We start from the raw sequence: 25078 nt of genomic DNA on the forward strand, positions 1-25078 counted from the left end.
ATACTGGCGCAGCATGGCACAATTTCGGTCAATCTTCTGTGTTTGGCACAGCAATATGCGATTGTATAAAAATGGCACAATTGGCATAGGAGCCCCACCCCTGTGTGTAAGCTCTATTTACTCCATGACTATGCAATACTTCCACGGGTGCCATTATCTGCACTGAATTGAATACCTTTTTATATTCTTTATAGGCCTGACAGGGGCAGGCTACATTCCACAGATCTCTCAATAACTCTAATTACAACATAGATGTGACCTTTTTTTAATATTCTTTAGAGTCAGCCTGCTCTCTCGAGCCGATTTAAGTCGTGAGGCATTGCATAAGAAATGTTCAATAACCCTGCCTTCTTTTACCAGGTCTACTGCTATTCCACCTTCTCGTGCCATATTTCCTGTTCGTCCCTAGTTTAGATTTCCGTTACAGATACCCACAGTCAACATACACACAGTGGGGGATTGGCCAAGAGAAGGCTGGCACAGGAAAACAAGTTTAGTTTTTACTAAGCAAACATTTCAATGTATCACAAGAAAGAATCGAGAGAATGAAAAATAAATAAAAATTACCAATTTAGCCAACAAAAATTTGGTTACCTTGGAGTCAGGTGCAATACCTACTGTTCTTGCAATGCCTTCAAAACTTGTTACATAACATTTTCTGGTGTAAGTTCACGAGAGTTCTTTACAGTCAAACCAAATTGTTCTTGCTTTCTTAAATATGTACATCGAGTACTGATTGATGAAGCTATGCTGCAACAAAACGAGCCACTTGTAATAAAAAAGCCATTTATTGCAACTTGCAAGGCCACAGATGTAATATTTATCGCAGCTCTTGTGCAATAAATGTACAAACCGGATCTGTAAAAAAAATAGGCCCCCTTCGGGATGGTCATTAGCCCAATGTTGGGAAGTCTTTGTCCGAAAGAGTATGCGCACGGCAGTTGGGACAAATGTGGTCCGTCTTGAACCATTCTTGCAGGCACTGCAGATAAGAACAAGAGCGAAATTTCGTGTTCCACCTTTTACAGCAACACACTTTGATAACCGTGACGGGCTATTCACTGTTAGGGGCTTTACCCCTACTATAAAATAGCACTATCATCTGCGGCCATTATCATCAAATACTGTAAAAAAATACTAGACGCTCTAGTTACCAGGATTTATTTATGATACCTTTGACACAGTGGTAGAGTGTGTTACCACAACGCCACGACAGCTCCACGAAGAGAAACTGAACAAATGTGCTACAGTAGAATCTTGTTAATTCAACTCCAAGCTGACTGTAAATTTATTCGAATAAAACAGAGTTCGAACTAAGGAGGGTCCCCTTAACTATAGCACCCGGTAAATTGTGCAGTACAGTGCACAAAACCAAAATAGTCATTAGACAGCATTGAAAAAGTCTCATCTTTCCTAGGTTCCGTATAAAGTCCAAGGCTGACAAGATGGTGCCTTACAAGATTACGCCTGTGATTTGCTGTGGGTGCAAGGGTGACCAGAGAAGAATGATGGCTTGACGTGCACCATACTCCCACATGATAATGTTTGAGATGATGTGATCCAGCGTGCGCGGGGGTGCACTGCTCTGCTTGCTCCAGTTCGATCTCAGCTCCCCACGCGTCTTTCCTCTTCCATTTTTACGGCTAGTGATGCATCGAACACTCGTCTTTCACTCGTTAAAAAGTTTGCACCCTTTGGGGCTTATCTTGTCCCACAACATCTGCTTTGCTTGCACTTCCTTTCTCGAAAACTTTGGTACTTTCCTGTTGAGAATGCTGTCACGCTGATAACATGCATGCCGTTTGTGACCTGTAACTACCAGGCACGCAGTGTTAAAGAAAGGAAATGCGCACAAGATAGAAGATAGATGACGATTATTGTTGTGGGTGAAGAGAAATCCCAAAGGGTGCTAACTTAGGGTGTTGGCTCGAGTTTGTCCAAAGAGCGGTGCATGGGAATGGGATTTTGCTCAAAATAGCCGTTGCGTGGGTTTTCGGAGTTCGAATTCGTGGGAGTTTTTCTCTATCGAAATACATGGGACTTTGCTGGGTCCAACAGAGCAGTTCTAAATATTCGTCAATTAGAATTAGAATGACTGATAGCAATATTAAATTACCTAATTTATCGTGAAACTGACAAATTGCCTTCATTAAAAAATTCCGTTTTGCCAGTACAGATTTGTGAGCAGACTGCCAAACACGTATTTGTGCAGTCTCATGCTTACGGCACCATCCACTGAAGGTGCGGCAAACAGTACACTTTCTTTCCTCCTACATCCTGCTGTCTTTGTTCGCTGCCCAACGTGGCACTTCTGGATGCGAGTGGTGAAGGAAACTTGCTGAACGAGATTCCAGCTGCTCCAGCTCTTTGGTTACCTGTCAGCAATGATGAATGGGGTAGCAAACAAAGCTGACATAAAGGCTTCCCAAGGTTGTCGCCTAAAGCAGCAAGCATGTCTCTTTTTCGAAGCAGATAGAAATTTACTTTTTACTTGTGCAAGGGGTGCACCCAAACAATTCGGGCTCCAATTTATGAAAAAGTGAGATCCCCACACAAGAATCTACCGTGTAGCATATACAACACAGCACTCTTATTGTGGGCATGTGTTGATTGCCATCCTTTTATTTGTCTGCAACCTTTTGCGCTCGTTTTAATTCATAAAGCCTTGCCAACTTGCTTAGCTTCCTGTGTTAACTCCCTCTCTCCAGTATACTTCTGCAAAACCTCCCTTCATACACACACTCACTCTCTCTCTCCCACAAAACAAGTGCATGTACTCAAACACATTCATGCCTTCTCTATCACACACACACACTGTCTAACACACCCACAAACTCTCTCTCACACACCCACCCTCTCTTGCAAACGCGCAATTGCACGCACCGTGGGACACACAAACAACACCCTCACACGCACCTTTTCATGGAAGCAGTGTCCACAAGAGGTGCGCATCTCCCTGTTGGAGCCGTTGAGGTCCTCCAGGCAGATGCTACACTGAGTGGTGCTGCCATTCCACGAATGCTGCGAGTCGTGGCGGCTGGTCCATGTCTTCTGCTGCTGCTGCACAGGCGGCTGGGGCATGGCCGCCTGGCTGGGCCGCATTGCCCTCAGCACCGGCCGCGGCTTGTTAGGTTGCTGTGACAGACAGCAAGTAATAAGCTTGGACACACATCTAAATGCAAAGGCATTCTTGCAAGTTCAAGCAAAGGTTGTGATACAGCTAAACTTTGTTATAACAAACCTGCATCTGACATAAAAAACACTTCATTATACCTGATATTCACTATCATATACATTTATATCAGCAATATATATTAAAAAAAAGGCATGGGATTGACGACGTTGGCTAGTCAGCTGCAGCCAAGCCTGGCCACAGGCCAAAATGCATAGCATATATGCATGTGGTCAGGGGCCTCCAAACTTTTTGGTCAGAGGGCCGGATTGGTGACCAGTGGTGGTGCTGAGGACCAGACAATCTTTTTTTGCAGTGTGCCTTGGGTCACATGCACAGTCAACTTCGGTTAGTTCCACTATACACTTAATTCAAATGCAATGGAAAGTCCCGGCAAGAAACTATACATTACTATGGAAGGTAAGCTTCCTTACTTTGAACACAAAAAAGTATGTTGCTTAATTAAGGCAATTAAACCCCCGCCTGGGCCCCCTCATGCACACAGTGGCCACTAAAAGCTTGAAAAGACAAAGAATTCAGCAGACGGCATTGCTGGTTCCCTAGGCGACAATAGTGAGGGCAGCGACTCGCTCTGCACCAATGGTGACAACTTGCGCTGGGCCCTGGGCGATGTCCGTTTTGACGATTTTGTCAGCACAGACGATATTGTTGAAGTCTCTGGGCCACTGAGCAACAATGACATGTATAGTTATTGTAATACTGCAGCATTGTAGTAGTCCGTCGATGATGGCAGTCTTAATTCGTTCACTTTTCCGTCGTTTGTTAATTTGAAATTTTGGATAATTCAACCAAAACTTGCGGTCCCGCAAGGGTAATATTAATGGGAGTCGACTGCATTAGTGAAAAAGAATTCATAAACACAAGTAACGGTACTGGGCGTAGACTAAAAACTTTATTATAATTCAACATGCTTTCTTCAAATAATTTTCAATTTTCATTAGTTGTGTTGACTTTCTGGAATGAACATTCAGAGAAAAAGTGAGAAACCATTTTAGGATTAGAATTTAACTTTTACTGCTACGCCTTCGTGCCATGGGTATATTGATTCGCAATAGCAATAAAGATTCAGGGTCGCAAAAAAGTAAAAACAATTATGCGATTTATGTGACAAAACGACGGTCTGATTATGAGGCACGGCATATAGTAGAGGAATCCGGAATAATTTGGACCACCTGGGGTTCTTTAACGTGCCTCTAAATCGAAGTGCACGGGCGTTTTCGCATTTCGTCCCCATCAAAATGAGGCCGCCATGCGTGGGATTTCATCCCGTGACTTCGTGCTTATCAGAACAACACCACAGCCACTAAACAACCACGATGGGTACAAAAAAAAAAAAAAAAAGAAAGAAAAAGCCTGTTGATTTTACCCGGTATAGCACACAGCTTTTGTACTTGTTAACAGTCGTTGCATCTGCACCAAATAGTTATCTACAGCATGGGCTCTCAAAGTCCACTAGGCGCTCGCCAAGTGGCTGTGACGGCGAGGTGCGCTCGATCCAAAGAACCTTCACTACCCATGCCCGAGTGTCAAAAAGCACATCACAGTGCATAACACAAATGTGCAAACTGCGCAATAGATCAGCCAGCAGCTTGTAGCCACCCAGCCTCCAAAAACGGACAGTGCACCTAAGCTTCTGCACCTGAATCTCGGAGGCCATAACTTACCACCATGCGCATTTCTCCCATTTGTAGATAGGAGATAGGTGCCGATAGCATGCATGCTGACATATACGTCAGAGGATTAAACAATAAATGTGTGATGCAAAACAGCAAAAACGGCACTAGCGTCCGACTGAAACGAAGCGGCGCAGTCTGAATCGCCATGGTCATCAGTAGAAATCGTACGTGATACGTGACTGACAGCAAAGACGAAATGCTTCGTGCCTAATTGTGCCCTTATAGCCTTTATTCTTGCGTTTATTGCCACTCGTAACAGTGCGTTGGCAGCTTGCCGCATGCCTTCTGCGGCAAACAGTAGTTTCGACTCTGTGCGCACATTGTCCGCGTGCCTTCACAACAGCGTAGTCGTCACAATCGACAGCCATTTCGTCCGTTTTTGTTGCAGCAAACAGTAGTTTCATTTTGACGTGGTGTGTGCGTCGGCCGCCTGTCTTCAGAACCACGTCGCCGACAATGATCGCGTCGATAGCGGCCGATGTTTCATTTGCAATGGTCGCAGCAAGTAGTATTTTCGCTTTGACTCAGTGCAAAGCTGACGAAGATGAATAGCACCGGCTACAATGCGATGGACGGACAATTTGTTAGCGACCAGCTCTGGCGAAGAAATAATTGGGATGCGCACATGGTAGTAAAAAGTGTGTCTCAGATGATGACACGCGCTGCGAAGGAAGTCTCGAGGCCTTTGCCGCTCGAGCGCTAATCAGTCACGAGATGACGAGAATTGGAACTTCTGAACTACTTTTGTGCAAAATAGAAACAGGATTTGCCGATTCATTCAGTAAATAAAAGTCTTGACGTAATAAGCATCAGTTTATTTTCTTCATACCCTCGAAAATTCAACATTCTGTTAACTCGAACATTATTTTTGGTCCTGTGAAATCCGAATTAACATGGTTTTACTGTACTCAAAGTAGAGTCGGCACTAATTATGAAATGTGATGAAATGTTATAAGTGTCCCTGTGCGATAAGCACTGAAAACTGTCATTCTTTCTCGGCACAGTTGCCGACAAATTTTTCAGACTCCAAAAATTTGGACTTGTTGGATATTCCGGACTTCATAAATGAACCAACAAGGTTCCCATTGAGCTAATACATTTTCGCGACCAATTTTTCGGACGAATTTAGGCCCCAAAGTTCAACTTTCCGGACTAAATCGGTTGTTCCGAGCCACGTTAACCGCTTTTGGGGCCGCTATGTTGGATGTGGCGCTGGCTTGGCCAGGTTTGGCTTCCAGTGGCCCCCACTATAGCCTCCAAGATTGGGAGGCGCATGCTATCAATAGGTGACCCGTAAAATGAGAAATCGCAGGGAATTGTGGGGCGCACCGTCTGCTAGCAGCTTCCGGTTGGACGGACGACGTGGTGGCATCGGGCATGCCCGGCGCACGTGTTTTTCTACACGGTTTCAACTGTCAGTTGTGCGAAGCTTCACGTCCGCTTTGTCAACCAGCAATGTCATACCATTCATGCAGCTGATTACTAGGTTTCAGTTCACTCTAGGTGCAACGATGACAAGCCAGTGAAGGTAAGGATACGCTTTTATTCATAAACTCTGGTTTTCGTTTCGGCAACCTTTTTTGTTGTTTCTGTCAGGTTTAGCTCTACACTTGCCGCTGCTTGGACGCACTGTCACTGAGTGCTCTGCATGCGGGTCAGTCATTTTATCAAGCGTATAGAAACATTACTTAGAAAATCTGGTGCTGAGGCGATGGCTATAGCAGCCTAGTAAATACTGCCCTGTGATCGTAGCTGCAACCGGTATCGTCGGTAATGGCGCAGCTAGCGTGATTAGAAAAGAAGTGCTGAAAAGGTTTGAAAACTACGCGCTGTCAACAGCATTTCTTGGTCAAAACTCGAGGTTCATTTGAAGTGGTACGTAGTTAGAAGTTCTCGCTTTTTTGTCGACAAGATGGGGACACAAACAATGGCCTTATCGCCGTCATATTACGGCTGCGCATTACCTGTATCTGTGTTCAAGGAACTAAGGAGGGCTAATTGGTTACGAGTATTATGTATGTATCTCGCTGTGTTCCGTTTAAATTTGCACCGGAAAATCATGTTTCATAATACCTCTATATGTGCATACGAGTACTGAAATAGTTATTGTTGCTTGAGTAAATGTTAGAGAAAAAAATATCTTGGGGAATCATTCCGTGTCGGCCCTTACACAGCTCATCGCCACCTGATAAGTGGCACTGAATACGTTCACTTTCTTTTTGTTCACGGGTGGTCTCTGCCTCGTTACAGTTTTGGAAGTCGCAGCCATGCCTCTGATGCTTGTGCACAGCTGACTCAGCAAGGGATGCTTGAAGTTAACGCTTGAATTTGAGCAGCCAACGGCTGAACAGCCGAACATGGTTTTGCTAGGCGCCTGCAACCGGGTAATCTTCGAGTGCAACAAAGCCAGACTACAAGCGCATCAATAGGCTTTAACGGTGAAGTGGTGGCGTCGGCTGCGCTTCCTCGAACCGGAAACAGCGAGCAGACGACGTATCCCTGAATCTCTCGCTCTTTTATGGGTCGCCTATTGATATTGCGCGCCATCCTCTCGTCTCGGAGGCCATGTCAGCTCTTCCTTTGCTGACAAAATGCTCCAGCGGATGGCCCCCCCTTTTTCTTTTTTTCTTTCTTTTTTTTTCGGTCAGCACTATCGTCATAATCACTTAATGCGGGATAAGTTTTTTTTTTTCAGTTTCCCCCTCCCCCTTTTTCCTTTTTTTTTGTTTTGTTTGGGTTACAATTTTATGCGTGGTGCGAAATAGTAACCGCAGAGCAGAGCAGGTGCGTCTTGGAGACGTCGCATATATGTGTGTGTTTGTGCGGCTTCGCATTTGTGGGATTGGTGCCAGCTCCTATGCCTTCATGAGAGCCAAGTGGTGCAAAGTAACGGGGCTCGTTTCTTTGATCACCCACCGTGATGGCTTAGCGCCTCTGGTGTTGTGCTGCTAACCACGAGGTCGCGGGATCAAATCCCGGCCGTGTCGGCCGCATTCCGATGGCGGCGAAATGCAAAAAGCCGGTGTCCCGTGCATTGGGGGCACGTTAAGGATCCTGTGGCGGTTACACTTAGGGCACGTTCACACTGGGAATCTGGCGTCTACAGCGAACGGAATTCTCCTGCCACCAAAATTTGCGCCGTTCACACTGCTTGCCCACCGCGCCGCCGGAGCGCGATACAGCGCCATCTGCGGTTTAAAGCGCTAACCTCCAAACAAGCGCGGGATATACCGGATGTGCCCGCAGCCTCAAAACTGCCCAGTTACCTCCGCTCGCGTAAAGTTCGCATGGTTTTATTTTGCTCCTCATCGCTGCAAGCAACGGCAATGAACCCTGCCTGAGCAAGAAGAGGCAGTACTGCTAGGCTTGTTGGCAAGCACCTTTCTGGCGATGCATGACGCGCAGAAGCATTCGCAGAAGAGACGACGCCAGCGGCGGTGATGGGTTCGGCCTGCTTTGCAAGAGCGCGAAAAGCTTGGTCACACCACCAAACTACTACACCTTCTGCGAGATCGCGACGTGGAGTACTACCGAGAGTAAGCTGAGATGTATTGTTATTCGTGACAACAATCAGCATTTCCGACGTCGCGACAGACTTCGACGACTGCGATAACGTGCGCGCGTCCGACTGATCCGCGGAGAGGGAATCCGGCGGCAGCTGCCGCAAAAATCGGTCCGAGACCGATCGGCGCGGAAAGGGCTATTCTGGCGGATCTCGCCGCCGCCGAACCGGGTTCCGCGCCGCTCCAGACGCCGAATGTCTCAGTGTGAACGCGCCTTTAATCAGGAGTCCCCCACTACGGTGAGCCTCATAAACAAATGGCGGTTTTGGCACGTAAAACCCCAGAATTCAATTAATTTTCTTCTATCTCCATGACGATGTCTGCCAACGGAGATCGCCAACGTGATGACGCTCTTGTCAATTGTATACGGAGACGACATCAGTCTTGCGCAAATCCAAGCAAATCTGATCGCCTCCAAGCATGGTATGAGGCAGGGCATTATCAGATTTTTTTTTGTTATGCCACTGTAAGCTTAATAAATTTTATTTTTTGGGTGAACGAGTTTTTCAGACTGTTTGATGTTTCTGACTATTTTTTGGTCCCCGCGAGGTCTGGAAAATCGGTTGGTGACTGTACGAGGTGTGTTCAAAAAGAAACCAAACTTTTGGAATAGCGTGCCAACCAGCAGAGGGAGCGTGCTGCGGCTACTGAGCACATGTAGAGGCAGGTTTAAAGAACAAACTGCCATTTGCCGCGTTTCGCTCCGACCGTTCGTTGATGAGCTCAGGGTTCGTACAGGTTTCCAAGGAAAAAATTCAAGGATATTCCAGGACTTTCCAGGACCTGTAACAGGTTTTTCAAGGACTCAAAGCGGCATCCAAAGTAGGATTTCTTTATTCTAACATTTCCAAAAGTGACTAGTTTTATTGCACTTACAATAAATAAATGTATATCACAATTATAATAAAATGTCTAGCCTTGTTAACTTCTCAATATCACACCACAAAATGAATGCTTACAACAGCGGCTGAGATTTCTCCAGTATAGGCTGGGTAAAGTTCACCAAAAATATTCAAAACATTCAGCATAGGGTTATTGCGCTAAAATAAAAGAAATAAATGCATATCCCAATGATGTTAATATTGTGTAGCCTTGATCACTTTGCAAGTTCACAACAATACCGAAGAAAAAAAAAGTTCACAAAACACACTGAATGCTCCCAACAGCTACTCTGACTTCTCCAGTATTAACTGGGCAAGTTTACCGAACATTTCATACCATTCAGTCTTGCTACACATCCATTATATTATAAAAAATAGATGTACAGTATATTGCAATTTTGTAAAACATGTCTTGATCACTTCTCAAGTCCGCAATAGTAAAAGATAACACAACAGCTCTCAGGCTTCTGCAGTATTAGCTGGGTTCGTTCATCAAACATTTCCATAACATTCAGCATAATGTTATCGCACTTATATTATCATAAATAATATTATAACAAACCTCCACCCGAAGGTACAAAGGCACTGAGCATCAGTGGTAAAGTTGCTCCACTATAGCTAGCTCTCTTTAGCTTCACCTCGCGCGCAAGAGGGAAAGTGGGAAAAGGCAGACCGACGGGCGAGGAGTGAAACGAACGATAGGGTGAGGAAAGCAGCGTAAACACTGCCAGCCGAGCCAGCACCCAAGCACGGCACGCATCTCTCACTCCGTTCATGGTTTGACACGGTGAAGCCTTTTATTTTTTTCTCCGCAGTTCTGCAAAACGGAAGCATGTGTGCTCGTGCCAGCGTATTGCTTCTGAAATGGGGAGTATGTCAGATCGATGCCAATCGACCACAGAAAGCAGGTCGCAATGTCGATATCAGAGTGCATTGCTCACGAAATTCAAGGAATTTCAAGGAAGGAAAAAAATTCCAGGATTTCAAGGACCTGTATGCACCCTGGGCGAGCTACAGCCGCTGAAGTGAGCACATGAACAAGCTGTTCTTTGGATTGGTGCCAAAGTGACAATGAAGGAATTGGAAGAAGTGTGTGTGTGTGTGTGTGTGTGTGTGTGTGTGTGTGTGTGTGTGTGTGTGTGTGTGTGTGTGTGTGAAGTTCTGCTACAAAATTGGGAAAACTTTCACAGAGACATTTCAGTTGCTTAGCCAAGCATACAGGGAGGGCTGTATGAGTCACACGCAGCGCTGATTGGTTCAAGCGTTTTGAAGACGAAAGAATGTCGGTCGGTGACGATCCCAAGCCTGGACGACCTTCCACGTCCACAGATGATAACCACGTCGAGAGAGTTCGAACTGTGATTCGTGAAAATCGTCGTTCTGTTCGACTGTTCGAGAAATCGCTAACGAAGTGGATATCAGCGTAGCATCATCTCATGAAATCTTGAGTGACAAACTTGGGATGCATCGTGTCAGTGCGAAATTCGTGCCACGATTGTTGACTGACGAACAGAAGCAGACCCATGTTGAAATCAGGCAGGAACTGCTCGCTGCTGCCAATGACGATGAACACTTTCTTAAGAACATCATAACAGGCGACGAGACATGGGTTTATGGCTATGATGTTGAAAGGAAAGTACAGTCATCGCAGTGGGTGGCCAAAGGTTCTCCTCGTCCGAAAAAACCATGCATGAGTCGGTCAAAAATGAAGGTGATGTTGGTTGGACTGCAAAGGCATTGTCCATCAGGAATTTGTGCCACATGGTCAGACGGTAAACAAAGAAGTTTACCAGGGAATCCTAGCATGTTTTGAGAGATTCTGTGCGCAGTAAGAGGCCTGAATTGTGGGAAAATCAGGCGTGGATGTTGCATCATGACAATGCCCCGGCTCACACATCGCTCCTTGTGCGCAGCTACTTGGCGAAACACCACACTCCTGTTGTGCCCCCCACCCACCATATTCTCCAGACCTAGCCTTAGCAGTCTTTTTTTCTATTCCTCAAGCTGAAAACCACCTTGAAAGGATGTTGTTTCCAAATCATAGAGGAGATCCAGGACAATGCGAGAAGAGACCTGTGCCCCATTCCAGAAAGTGCGTTCCAGGAGGCTTTCCAAAAATGGAATAAAAGATGGGAAAAGTGCATTGCCAGTAGAGGGAACTACTTTGAAGGGGACAGAACTTAAAATGTTGTACCATAAGCAACAAAGGTACTATAGCAAAAGTTCGGTTTCTTTTTGAACACAACTCATATATGCCTTGGTTGCGATGCTGTCTTCTCTTGGCTCATAACGATTGCATCCAGTTTGGACCACGTGGGTTGCATGTGTTGCCGTCAAAATAGCCTGCCCAACACCCCAGTCGGCCCCAAACGCGCTATGCCTAATCTATCTACTGAAAGGGGAGGGGGGGTTCCTTGGCACTTCATGAAGCTTAGCAGGGTTCCCTGGAACGCACATGCTTGAGAACCCCTGATCTACAGTTAAGTGGTCTGGGAGGCGTCACCATTCTTTACAAAGGGTCCATTAAATCTTTGTTGGTTTGTCGTTACTGCAACTCTGGTATTCTACAGATACATGTTGACTTTTCTGCATACTGATTACGTTTCAATAGTGTAGAAGCGTAGACAACGAATCGTCAAGCTTAATTCTCAAATTTACTTCATTATATTGTCACGTAGTAGTGATGGTGAAGAAAACAGTCGCAAAACTGTGAATGACAAAATGGACTTTTTACTGGGTGAGACTGTGCCCACAAAAGCAAGTTGCACTCGAAGCACAATGATAGTAGCGAAACGCATCGGCTTTTACACACGAGTAATCGAAGGTTCGAAAGTAATCCCTGATGGCCGCGTGTCTTCCAGAAAGTGTACTAGACAATTCACGTCGCTCATACAATCAAATTACATAAGCATCTGTGACAATAGACAACGGATAAAAGCATTGATAACATTCGAGAAACTTCGATACATGCAGCGAGTTCTGCGCCGAGCGATAATGTTTAACATTTGTAAGCCAGTGAAAAGCGGTCACCAGTGAAAGATAAACAAGTACAAGTGTCAATAACCAATAATTTGTCGGATTGAAGTTCAACTGTAGTAATCATTACATGCTGATGTCGAGAAGAACCATTTTAGATTTACTTCATTATTTCCCATAATTCATTATATCAGTGTTAGTTCTATCGAGATTCCACTGTATTAGAGCACTGCATGGGCTAGGGCTTACCCGGCCCTACCCGGCCGGGCCCAGGCCGGGCCGGGTAAGGCAGTTTTTTAACAGGCTCGGGCCGGGCTTGGGCACGGCATGTGCTTTTTCACCTGGGCCCGGGCCGGGCTCGAATTTTCTGGTGGTGTGCATGTAACGTGCAGCGAGTTATCCTCGCACGTCTCAACTCTGAAAAACCTGTTGCCCCGACGCAGATGGAAGCTAGAGCAGTGCTACTCCTGTGTACTTCCCTTTTCTTCCGTCGTATTTTGCGCTGTTTGAACAGAATGTAAAAGTCCAGAAAGACCGAAGTCGCCTCAAACCAAAGGATGCCATTGTATTCCTTACCTAAATCACTGTAATTAATGCTTTCAGTGTGGTGCAAGCGCGTTCGCGACTTGCTAATTCTTCAACGACGAATTGGTGAAACGACGACTGGTAAGATAATTCGTCACGCGGCTGAAATGTGGCACTGCGTCCATCCATGATTGCCTGCATGTTCTCAACCGGCCGCCTAGCAACAGCGCATTACGCTGCACCATGGAGGAACGAGAAGCTTTCTTTCTCCATTTACTCCATCCATGCGCTGCGCTGACGACCGGTCGTGGCTGCTTTTCGGCTATAGTGTACTAGCATACGGTTGAGTGGGACGAGCAGCTGGGGCGGCACATGCTTTGCAGTGAGGTGCCCGACGTGGAAAAATACTGTGGCGGCGCTGCGATAGAAGTGGATTGGGCCGCATCAAGGTCGCGCCCTTGGAAACTGCTGGCAATAATGCTTGGCAGGGTCATTCGTACTACTTTGCGCGCCGGTATTTACGTTCAGACCGCGCAAATGGTGTTCATAATTGCATGTGACATGTATTTATGCATCAAGAATAAATTCCTTTCATTCTCTCTTGTATTTTATTTTGGTTTAATACCACTCGGGGATCTTTTTCGGTCTCGGGCCGGGTTCGGGCCGGGTTCGGGCCGGTTTCGAGCCGGGCTCGGGCCGGGCCGGGCGGGTAACGTAGATTATTTCCGGGCCCGCGCCGGGCCCGGGTCTCGCCATAAAACTTTTGGTCGGGCTCGGGCAGGCAAACCGACGTAAAAACGGGCCCGGGCCGGGCCCGGGCTGAAAAAAATCAGCCCGTGGAGTGCTCTACACTGTATGGACTCGCAGCTGCTGAAACGAGCAATAGACGATGACTCACTGCCTTTGCGCTGCCAACATTTAAACAGCCCAGTAAGCTATCTGCCTATTCCTGTACCAGCAGCACTCAATCGTCACAATTTCGCTGTTCCGGTTGCCAGGCATATGCACTCATCTTTTTCGTTGCCATCGTACGTTTCACTGCACTTACCTGTGGAACAGCAAATGGCGTTGTTCTGGCTGGCACCTTGTGGTCCTCCTCTGCCTGGAACAAAAGAATTTTCATGAGCAATCTATACTTCTCATTTCATACACAGCAGGCAAGAGGGGCTACACAATCGATGAAGTCATCGAAGTCTCACTTCACACATCTCGCGTGAGATCATTACAAATAGAACTTGATGTTATCTTAATTTAGTGCAGATTAAAATTTTTAAATGCCGTAGATGAGTCTTACTCGGTTTCAATATCTTTTTTCTGCAAAAAAATGCCAAGGATGAACTGCCTCATCCACATGTTTTGGCGTTCTTCTAGGTGCAGGTAACGAGCCGGGCTTGCCAAATCTGTTTTGACCTTAAAGAGTTCCCTCTCTGGCCCTGCTAGAAGGCCTACTGGCTCCTTTCGTCAGCCAGATATTTTAAAAGTCACAGTTGCCAGTTGTATGTTGCCACACCTGTCGCGAAAGCGGGGCTTTTATTTGCTTGAGTTGTCAAGCTCCGAAAATGATTTGCTTTTGCATGAAATTATTGACAATGATGGCAGTGTTTTTAGTGCTATAGACACAATCAGTGACTCTGATGTCACCGATTACGATGATAGTTTTGATACGGTGCAGAAGTGGACAAAGTTAGATGGGCAGAACCTTCCGGCAGCGACTCCTCGATTTACACTTCTGCATTTTTAGATAACGTATGAATTTACTACCCCCATGTCACACATATTTTAAATCTGCAAAAATTCAGGTATTCAGATAAGCAATTAAAGAAAGTGTTAGTTTCTGAACACTTCTTTTTCGATATTTGTGCTGGCACTTAAAGGTTTAATCAAATTACCAGTGTGCCAAGTTATTCTGCAATTCTCTCTCATTATTCATGCTCCCAAATTTAAGATGCTGAGTGTTATGCAAGTGATAAAGCGTCCATATGTGCAGTCAAAAAGCGGTAGCCAAGGCAATGATGACCAAAAGTGTCCATGTAAGACTAGCAGACTAGCCTCACATACGTTATACTGCCCATCCCCCCTTAAGCTTGGGGGAATGAAGCTAACACAAACTAGAGATGCTGAATGTTGTTTACACAGTGGACATAGATTCATTTTAGATGGCATAAAATTTATATCCAAATTCCATTCTTTTCACCCTCTATCATCTAAGCCTGTTGCACCACCATCAACAGCAATGACAAGACAAATTATAACAGAATAAAAAGAAGCGAGTATATTATCTGCCCCAGATTGGCAGTGCCATGTTGAACCAAAATAACCAAAGTAGGTCTGAAAAGTGTGCTGTCGGCGACAATTTCCACGTGTGCTACAATGACCTCAGGATTATGCAGGTCCTATAGTGGTTCATCAGGGTATCCCTATTAATGTTACTTCAAGATCTGTTTCAAACAGTCAGTTTATGATTGCATACCTGGGGGTTACCTGCCTCAACACGTGGGAATGTTTCATCTAGAACTTCTGATGTGGCCTTGAAGATGTCTGCAATGGTTAAACCTTTGAAGCTCTTTGCTTTGTGAACACGCTTCAGTGCCGCCTGGATGTCCTCACTGGAATGTGCACATGGAGGGAAAACAATGACTCAATTGAGCAGTCAGCAAAATGAATACAGGTCAAAATGCATTTGCTTGAATTGTGGATTATCATAGTTTATCATAATGACACAGTACAATGGCGTGCTTCGTTTCCGTCACCGCTGCGGCTGCCACGCATGAGAACAAGCAGAACAAATGTGTGTCGGACTCTATTATTATTATTTTTTTTTTAGAGCATGATGATCATACCTAGCATTATTGCTAGGTACGATTGCGAGCTATGCTAGCCTTATTGCTGGACCTGGCGTTAATGACTCTAGGTTCAGAATTCCAACAGAACTTAACAAATTATAACATTTAATAATTTTTTTCCCCACATCCATACTAGCCAAGTGTGACCCTTCTCTGTGCGAGAAGCACTTGGTAGAGTTTTTACAACTTTCAAATAAATGCTTCAAACATTATGCAAGCGATAACGAAGAGCAGCAGAATCTGCACTCACCGAGAGCAACTGGGATATTTATCCATGAGCTTGCGCATAAGCTTCTCGCTTCGCTGCGATTGCGCAGGTGCCTCGTGGGGTGCCTGAAAGCATATTTATGCACGATGCTTGTTACAGAGCTTTTGACACTAAAAAGTACCTAAATCTTACAGATAACTGCTAGGGATGTGCGAATACCGAATAGAATACTGAATCGAATTAAGAAAGGGGGGGACAAGGAAGCCAAATATATTGTATGTCAATTTTTCACGAAATTTAGTGCTTAGAAATTTTTTGCTAAATAAACACAATGCTGCACATGCTTGAGAGTCTTCTAGCATTGTATAACAAAACTTTAGCAAGCTATCAGTAACTTGGGTACACAGAAATAAAGATATACAGTAAAGGCTCGTTAATTCGAAATTTTTGATAATTCGAAGTAGCCGCCGCGGTCCGTCGAACAATGTATTGAAAGCAATATATAAAGCATCCCGCTAATTCACACTGAAATTCGCACCACCACCGATGATTCGAACTCCGCTCCATCGTGGATGGGGAGAGTGCCAGTGTGCGGGAGTACATTGGCCACGCTGGTGTCGCTGCGCGGGCCGCGCAGCTTTGCTCTTTCTATCTGCGGTCCTTTGTTTAGGCCTGACTGGAGAGAGGAGTGTTTGCGCCTGGCCAGGCATGGCCAACGCCTCTGTTGCAGGTCGGTTCTCTCCCCCTCTCAAGAGCTTCAAGATAAAAACGCGGACCCGGCACTGAGTGTTTCAGGTTACGTCTTGGAGGCTATGCTCTTTCTCTACAAGGTGTTCTGCCGAGAAGCGGCACCATGTAATGTCTAAAACATGGCAGCTGTGACGTTTATCGGTGCTCGCAATACCAAAAACGCATAGCCTTTGAGATTTGTGGATGTTACTCAAAGGAAAGTATCGCTGAGATACGTGTTTAGACACCACCTAGACAGCTGTTCAAAGCAGCGCATGGGTTGAGGATCGTTCTGAACATGCTCTGAAGAGAGCAGCCGACAGCCGACGGCGCGCACATCGAAGTACAGAGGGGACGGCATTTCGGCTGGTGTAGCACAAGCTGCGTAGCGTGACTAGCCACAAGCGACACTCGTCTGTGCACAGGAAACGTTAAACGCCCTAACTCGCGCCCCGCTTCAAACGTCTATCTGCGACCGTCGGCAAAGCGACGTGGGTACCTTTTTTCCTCACACAATGCAGTCGGCGCAGTCTGCGCGAAAAACGTGCGGAAAAATGTTAAGAGCAAGAGTCATCTCGACGTTGGGCACGTCAGACCGCGTTCGCCGCACCCGGTTACGGTGGCTGCGCCAGCGCGTCGAACTATAGACGCCGTTGTTCTTGCCAACGTGACGTAGCGCCCATGCTGCTCACGCTATGTCGGACTATATACGCGCCTAAACCGAGCGATCTTTTTCCGACTTTCATTAGTTCGAATTTTCTATAATTCGAATTTTCATAGCATCCCCACTAAATTCGAATTAACGAGCTTTTACTGTATTGTATGATATTCTCTTATTAAAAAAAACTCCAAATTAGTGTGCCAGGGTTCATTACAGCTCAGCTCCAGTCCTTTGAGGGTCAATTTTTGTTATTGCAGATTTAAAATCGAATAGTCAACACTCAAATAATTTGATGCGCGAATTGAATATCTACTATTTGATTTTTCTAATGAAGTCAAACATCAATACTATAACGAAGTTGTATTTGCAGAGAAAAACTTCATTAAATCGCTAATTTCCTTAATTCGAGATTTTATATTTTCAGCAGTAAAAACAACTTCAAAAGTTCCCAGAGCATTTCTGATGGATAGTATCGTATTAATAAGCACTTATAAACGCCCAAAGCTGGCGCCCACAAATTAAAAGCGAAAATAAAGGTAGTCACAGTAAAGTGATAAAAGCTTTACATAAAGTGCTGCCTGCATCTAGCTTTACGTTGCCCCAATATATTTTGGATGATCACTGCCCCTGTAATTTTGAAAAGGATGAAAACCAATGTCAACGAAGGTGGACATGTCCTCAGCTGGTTATGGGATTCAGATTAACAGGCATGTACCTAATAGCCTACTATGCCGCATAGAGAGAGAGAGAAAATGTTTTGAAGTTGGTTCGACATACAAGGCACGTTTTTAAATAAAAGAAACACATATGATGCTTTAAGTACAGATATTCTTTCTTTTTGATGTATGGCTGAGCTCATTTGTACCACTTGTATGGCTGTGCTTGTATACTGCTGTATGTGTGATACGTACTAATACTTGAAATTCTTAACGTAACTGACCCCTGTAGAGCCAACAGTATGCTGAAATAACTAAATAAATAAATACATTAGTCATTAGCTGCAAAGGCAAAGTGGAAAACGAGAAGCTTGCCAGGGTCATTTGTAAACAGCAAAATTTAGTCCAGTAGATAGATGGATAGAAAGGTTAGATTATTTAAATAGAAGGCTGGCTTCTGACACCTTTTCAGCAGGTCGGCTTGCAGCGGGAAGTCCTGGAACTGTGTTTGCCTGTACGCCAGCAGCCGATGCAGTTTCACTCAGATAGGCTGTAGACACAGGAGCTGCACCTGCCACATACATGCAATCACGCACTGTTTAGTCATTCATCAAAACCCTTGAGGTAGGCAAAATGCATAAAATAGAGAAGGGCTGACACTAAAACACAAAACTATCACTAGGAGTCAACACAGCTCATAGTAAATGTTTCAACATTATTGTTTTGTAAGAAAGTATGCCATTCAGAGATTCTACGGTGGTGGCCAAAACTGAAAATTATACACACAAAAGAGGAGACACATCGAATTCTGTTTTAAAACCTCCAGTAGCTACAAAATTTTTAAGCAGCAACAGTACAGTTGACCTCTGTTACATCTATCTTGATAGTACCAACGAAACTGATTGGAGTATCTGGCGAGCCAAATAAAAAGAAATGCATAAAAATATGCCCGAACACACCACTGCTTCACTCGGCAATATTAGCCCGATACTAACATTTGATTTCCCCGAATCAAATGTGCACTCGGCTTTTATGGGTCTATAGTACAAAGCAATGTGCACTCTAAAGTGCACCAGATTGTATAACACAAATAAATGTGGCCTGCCTCTGATTCTGGCAATCCCAAATAAGATACAAACTGAGTTTACCTTCTCAGAATGGAATTAGTATATTTGCACTTAATGCCCATCGTCTTCAACCTCAAACTATTCACCAATGTATACAAACTACATACAACATTTCGTCCAGTGTGCAGTCCTACGCCACTTTGCCAAGTCGTCCTGTGACACATGCAAGCCTTCGGAGGGTCGAATAGTGAACATGCAAATAATTCGATTTGCCCTTCTGTCTTCTGAGGGAGAGAAAAAAAAAATCCGGAAAGGGGAACTTTCTACATAATAAATGAAAGATTGCCGCAAAACACAGGTGCACTTATTACACTGAGAACCTCATTAGTATTGACTAAAAGAGAACGTCACCACAGCCGCCCCCTCACAACTGACGTAATGAGCCCAATTGACGTCAGCTGGGGGCGCTATCCAATTAGCTACCCAGGACCACATCATCGATAATTTTTCGAACTTCATGGTGAACAAATGTTGTTCGTAATAGTTCGAATGTTGGTTAATTTGTTTCGATAAGAAAAGTAACAGAAAGAGAATGCACAACGACAAATTATCACTACACTCAAGCACTGCCGGCACACATAAAGTGTCGTCTGCTTGAGTTAGAACATTCTCCATGTTGACGCGACCAACACTGACTGCGCAGTCAGTGTTGGTCACGAGCTTGCTTTTTGCGAGTACCAATGATCGCCCTTGATACGTTGCAGGCTGCAAATCTAGCGATCGGTGACATGTCGAGATGCGACATAGTGTCTCTCTGCAAGGGAACATGTGAGCGTAGTGGCTGCAGTGCATCGAGCTGTCAGTATCCGATAGGCTTCTCCTGCAGCTACACATTTGCAGCCATCACTTCACACCAGAGGATTACTACCACAACAGAGAGTTTTAGTGTGTAAATGCAAGCGGACTGGGCGCTTTACCAGATGAGTGGAGGCGCGAACGTGAACGTCCTGCATGGAGCAGCCACCCTGCGGCACAGAACTCAACCAGACAGACACAGAATTAATATAGCAGTAACCAAGTGTATTCTCCTTTGCTGCTGGTGTAGAATTTTTGGCAGAAGCGTAACTGTGAACATGTTTGTCTTTTTAAATGTTTAAAACGTTTTACACTTGGTTACAGCAATAGTAGCTCTGTGTTTGGCTGGTTAAGCTCTGCACCACCAGGTGGCTACACTGCGCAGGCCGCTCAAGCCTGCACGGTGTTAATGTTCACGCTAAAGCCCCTTCCTCACAGCGGTAGTAGTATGGAGGGGCTTTAGTTTACGCCTCCTCCCATCCGCGAAAACGCCCAGCTCCGCCTGCGGTTACTGGAATACCGGACACACTCGGTGCTGCGACAGAACGCTCGCAATGCACACTGCTTGAATAACTCTCACGGGGGATTGACGGCCAGGCCGCTAGCGGAGAGGTTAAAACGGCTTGCTTTCTTGCTTTTTTTTGCTTTGATAATTTAAATTCGTTAACACCCTTAGTGTGTGTCTGATGTGAAGGTGCCAAGAAAAATGAAAAGTTCAAAGGGGGATGGGAAATGCCACATCTAGCTATGCTCACAATATTCAACAAACTATGCTCTCCAGGCCCTCAAAATATGGTAGCTGGTGCAAACATTAGGTGGCAAAAGCACAGGGTAAACCTGCACTTAAGTGCTGGCTTGCAAGGCGGCATGTTTCAGCTGCATTGGTGTCCATGTACCAGTGCCTTTCTAATGTGCAGCTCCTCAGTGGTTGTCTGGCAAAAAAATTCGAAATGCTGCTGCCTTTATTTAGTCATCTGGTCATTGCTACAAAAAGACAAAAATTTGCCACGGAATGCGACAGACATTATGTGAGTGATGCTAAGGGGTAAGCCTCCCTGCTTCACTAAAGACAGCTGCCAACAAGGCAGTAGGAAAATACAATTCTGGGACCTGCTGTGCTTTTATGGGATATTGTGCAACAGTTGGTCTGCAACCTGGCCAACATGCCCTTCACAGAGTAGCAGCGAAGGATGTCTTGGGAAAGAAAGGGAAGCAAAGCACTTCAGACTCGAGACAAAACCCTCCAGTGCAGTAGCCCTGCATGTGATAGGACAGCCTTGGTGCCTTTTGATGAATTAAAATCTAAGATACAACATTGAAAGCTGTTTTCTCAAAACTGTTTTTCTTGCCTTCTGCTCAGCTTGCCTTGTCTATTTCAATTCCATTTTTTTTTATAACGTTCTTTGAATTTCAGTTCAGGGCGTGACATTCTTGCTTTTCCAGTGTGACTTCTGGATTAATGACTCCACTAGTTGTTCACAGTTTGAACTACTGCTGGTGCACCATGCTGGAGGACGATGTTGTGGATGAAGTGGGCGACGTCACTAGCAGAGGCTCGTTGAACGGCACTAGTTTCGCAGTATCGTGTAAAATAATCAGTTGCAACTACGATCCAGCGGTTGCCAGTAGAAGACTTAGGGAAGGGCCCGTGCAAGTCTATGCCGATCTGTTGAAATGGCCGTGTTGGCGATGTAAGAGACTTCAAGGAACTGGCTGGACGCTGATGTGGAGCATTTCGGCAGTGGCAGTCGCGGCACGTTTTCACTTATTGCTCGACTTCCTGGGCGAGCTTAGGCCAGTAGTAGTAGCGTTGGCGAATTCGGGCCAAGGTAGACGTGAATCCCAAATGGCCCAAAGAGGGCTCATCGTGGCAGGCGGACAGAATATCGGAAAGCAGAGCGGACGGAACGACAAGGAGATGTCCAGTCTTCCATAAAGTTCTCCACAAAGCGTCTGTAGTATGAGCAGAGGCCCAAGAAACGGCGCACGTCACAATTCTTGGCTGGTGGTGGAAATGCGGCAACAGTCAAACTCCTTTCTGGGTCTGGCCAAACACCTTCATGACTAACAACGCGGGCGAGGAACTTCAGTTCCTGATAACCGAAATGGCATTTGTCAGGTTTTAATAAGAGGCCTGCAGAGCGAATTGCAAGGAAGACTGACTGAAGTCTCTGCAAGTGTTGCATGCTCAAATGTCCGAGAAAAAACAACATCGTTGTCTAAATAGACGAGACATGATTCCCACTTAAAGGGCACCTAAACCACCCAGAGGTCGAAATTTAGTTGTGGTGTTGCAGTTGTGCATGAGTCGAACACGTAGCCACGAGAATTTTTCGAAATGGTGCCGTAATAGTGGAGTTACATGCGTTTCATAATAGAAAAACGGCCCTCGCTCGTTTCGGTCTTTCCTTCGCTACTCTCCTCGTCGGCTGGTCTCTTCTCGCCGAGTGCTGCTCCAAATGTCACGTATTGTACGTCATCGCCAACGCGCCTTCTCAAAACACCTCCCACTTCCAATTAAGGCACGTCCACGCTAGCGGCAAATATACTGACGGCGAACTGGCCTCCCGTGCCCTAGAACGTCTGCTGTGCGAGAGGTGTCCAAAGTAGGTGGTAGTTCGGCCGGCGGACCGCCCGCAGCATGATCAACGGGCAAATCTACGACTGCGAAGCTGCGTGCCTCCGCCACCGGCGACGAAAACATCAGCTGCAGCTTCTGTTCCAAGCAAAACAATTTTCCCTAGATAAAATTATGCGTAAATTGTACATTTTATAAAGAAGGATATCCACTGTCAAACGTTAAACATGAACTCGAGAGCTCCAATACTTGTCGAGCTCAGCTGCCGTGCATGGCTACCGACGGGAGATGACTGGCTCGGCTGTGCTCGCATCGCAGCCGACGGCGCCGCTAATGGAAGCGTGTTTTCTTCTTTGTGTACAATTATTGCGAAGAGCGATAACAAAGGTAAGAAAATATTGCGGCTTGTGAGCGTCGGTAATGCATTCCGAAGCGCTGTCCGTTTTAGCTTTGAAGTGAGCCAGAAAAGGCCTAGCAACGATATCGGCACCGTCGAGTGATCGGCGGCGGTGGCAGTGAGGCGACCGCACAAATGGATCCCGGTCTCATCCTCTCTACGGCAAGGAAATCTCGCCGTTCGCGAGGAAAACCGCCGTCAAACGGCGGCCCGCAAATGGCAAACGGTATGCGGCGAGTTACCGTGCCGGTAACGGGGACGTGGACTCAGTGCTTCTCGGCTACCCGCTGTTGCTGCAGTGCCAGCCCGTGTTCATGCGAAGCGTGCCGCTACAGACCCTGTGTTATGCGCTCGTCTAGAAAGGCCAACACTGTCACACTCTGTTCTTGCAGCTAATCAGATTGCTAAGTACGATTGTGTTGGAACACGAGCGATTTGGCACTTGCGTGGCGGGCTGTAATGACCGATTCACAAGGGCGCACAAGCGAGCAACACGACGAGGAAGAGCAGGGAGCACCGTGTACCTGCTAGCAGACAAACCGGAAGTCTTAGGTTCTTGTTCGACCAATAGGCATCGTCCCCGACGCTGACATCACCAGATTCGCCCTGCTGACATCGTGATGACCGCTGGGGATATCGGAAAGGCCACGAGAGGAAGATAGCATTGTTTTCTTTATTTTGTGGTGTGCCCGCGGCACGTAGCGTTTGGCATCGTTGATCGTGACGGCATTCTGAACTCAATGCGCATGTTTACTTGAAATGTTCAAAAAATATCTGAGGTGGTTTAGGGGCCCTTTAAGACATGACAGCACAGAGTCCATCATCGTTTGAAAGGTCGCGGGATTTGAGCATAATCCAAAGGGCAGCACCTTAAATTTGTACAGACCGTCAGGAGTTACGAACGCAGTCTTTTCGCGATCTCATTCATCAACTTCTATCTTCCAGTATCCGCTGTGTAAATCCACTGAGAAGTATTGGGCATGTCGAAGACGGTCAAGAGAGTCATCTATGCGGGGAAGAGGGCAGAAATCTTTTTTTCGTCACCTTGTTCAGTTTGCGGTAATCCACACAAAACCGAAGAGTGCTGTCCTTATTTTCACAAGTACAATGGGGGCGCCCAAGGGCTAGTTGAGTGTTGAATTACGTCATCGAGCATTTGCATTACTTGACAACGAAACGCCCCTTGCTCCTTTTGTGACATTCGATAGGCGTGCTGACGCACGGGGCAGTCGGGTACGTAATAATATGGTGCTTCGCGATGGGGGTCTGTGTTACTTTTGATGTGGATGCAAAACAGTCACTTAACATGCATAAAATACAAAATACTTCGTATTTGCTCTTTCTGTGTGGTTGAGAGCTCAGGATTTACATCAACTCTACTGACAACCACGGTGCCACTCTTGATGGCTGCAGAGAGCTCCGCAAGCTTGGAACCTCTTGCATCCCCAATATCTTCAAAGTGAGCAATGGCCGTTCTCTTTGCCAGGTGTTGGTACTCGCTGCTGAAGTTCATTACTAAAAGCTCGGTCATCCTGCGGTTCAGTTGAATAATGCTGCAGGCAACACAGACTTGCAAAGCCAAGAATATCAACACGTTTCCTTTAGCGATGCCGCTACTATTATGGTCGCAGTCGCTTTCAACAGTTGCGAACATGCTAGTTCGCGGTGGAAACGTCACAGCGTCATCAACACGCAGCACTGCCTTGCAGGTGTATCTTGTACTACAGGGGCGTAGGTTTCGGAAAACGTTATAATCAGCTCCCGCGAATCGATAACAGCATCGTGCGAAGAAAATCCATGCCAAGGATGACTTTCTTCAAGCACTTGTGCAACATGATAAACGAGGCAACGTACGCTGAGTGACTGATTTGGAGCCTGGCGGTGCGCTCCCAAGTGGCCTCAAGAGATGACCACCTGCTGTCCGGAGACTTGGTTGGTGCCATGGCGTCCCAACTTTTCTCAGTTCAGCAGCTAGTTCGGCACTCATAACAGAATAATCGGTGCCAGGGTCCATGAGGGCAGTGATCGGGCAGTTGTCGACCTGAATGGGAATGTCTGCGGAAACACTTTCGTAGTCGATGGCATGCAGCGGTGAAAGGAAATCGGTGGCGAATGGCTGGCATATCGGTAAAGGAGAATGTTTGATACATCCGTCAACAGCAGCCCCCCCACCGGAAGTCACTGCTCCTAGTTTCCCCGGCGTGGGCTTGGGGACCTAATGAATCTGCCCCCAATGCCATGAGCGAACGGCAAGTGTTGGACTGGTGACG

General features: G+C 46.0%; 1 protein-coding gene across 1 annotated transcript in view; it reads right to left on the minus strand.

The window, feature by feature from the left end:
• Positions 1–769: 769 nt before the first annotated feature.
• Positions 770–25078, minus strand: part of LOC119455443 (E3 ubiquitin-protein ligase TTC3-like) — a 123282-nt gene continuing 98973 nt past the window's right edge. The window contains exons 28-33 of the mRNA XM_049668775.1: positions 18376–18482; positions 15908–15990; positions 15285–15420; positions 13863–13916; positions 2917–3135; positions 770–982 (exon numbers count right to left, since the gene is read on the minus strand). Of these exons, the coding sequence (XP_049524732.1) occupies positions 893–982; positions 2917–3135; positions 13863–13916; positions 15285–15420; positions 15908–15990; positions 18376–18482 (689 nt within the window). The 3' untranslated portion in view covers positions 770–892. The remainder of the gene's footprint in view (positions 983–2916; positions 3136–13862; positions 13917–15284; positions 15421–15907; positions 15991–18375; positions 18483–25078) is intronic.

The sequence above is a fragment of the Dermacentor silvarum genome, chromosome 6 (genome assembly GCF_013339745.2).
Source record: "Dermacentor silvarum isolate Dsil-2018 chromosome 6, BIME_Dsil_1.4, whole genome shotgun sequence".
Classification (NCBI taxonomy): domain Eukaryota; kingdom Metazoa; phylum Arthropoda; class Arachnida; order Ixodida; family Ixodidae; genus Dermacentor; species Dermacentor silvarum.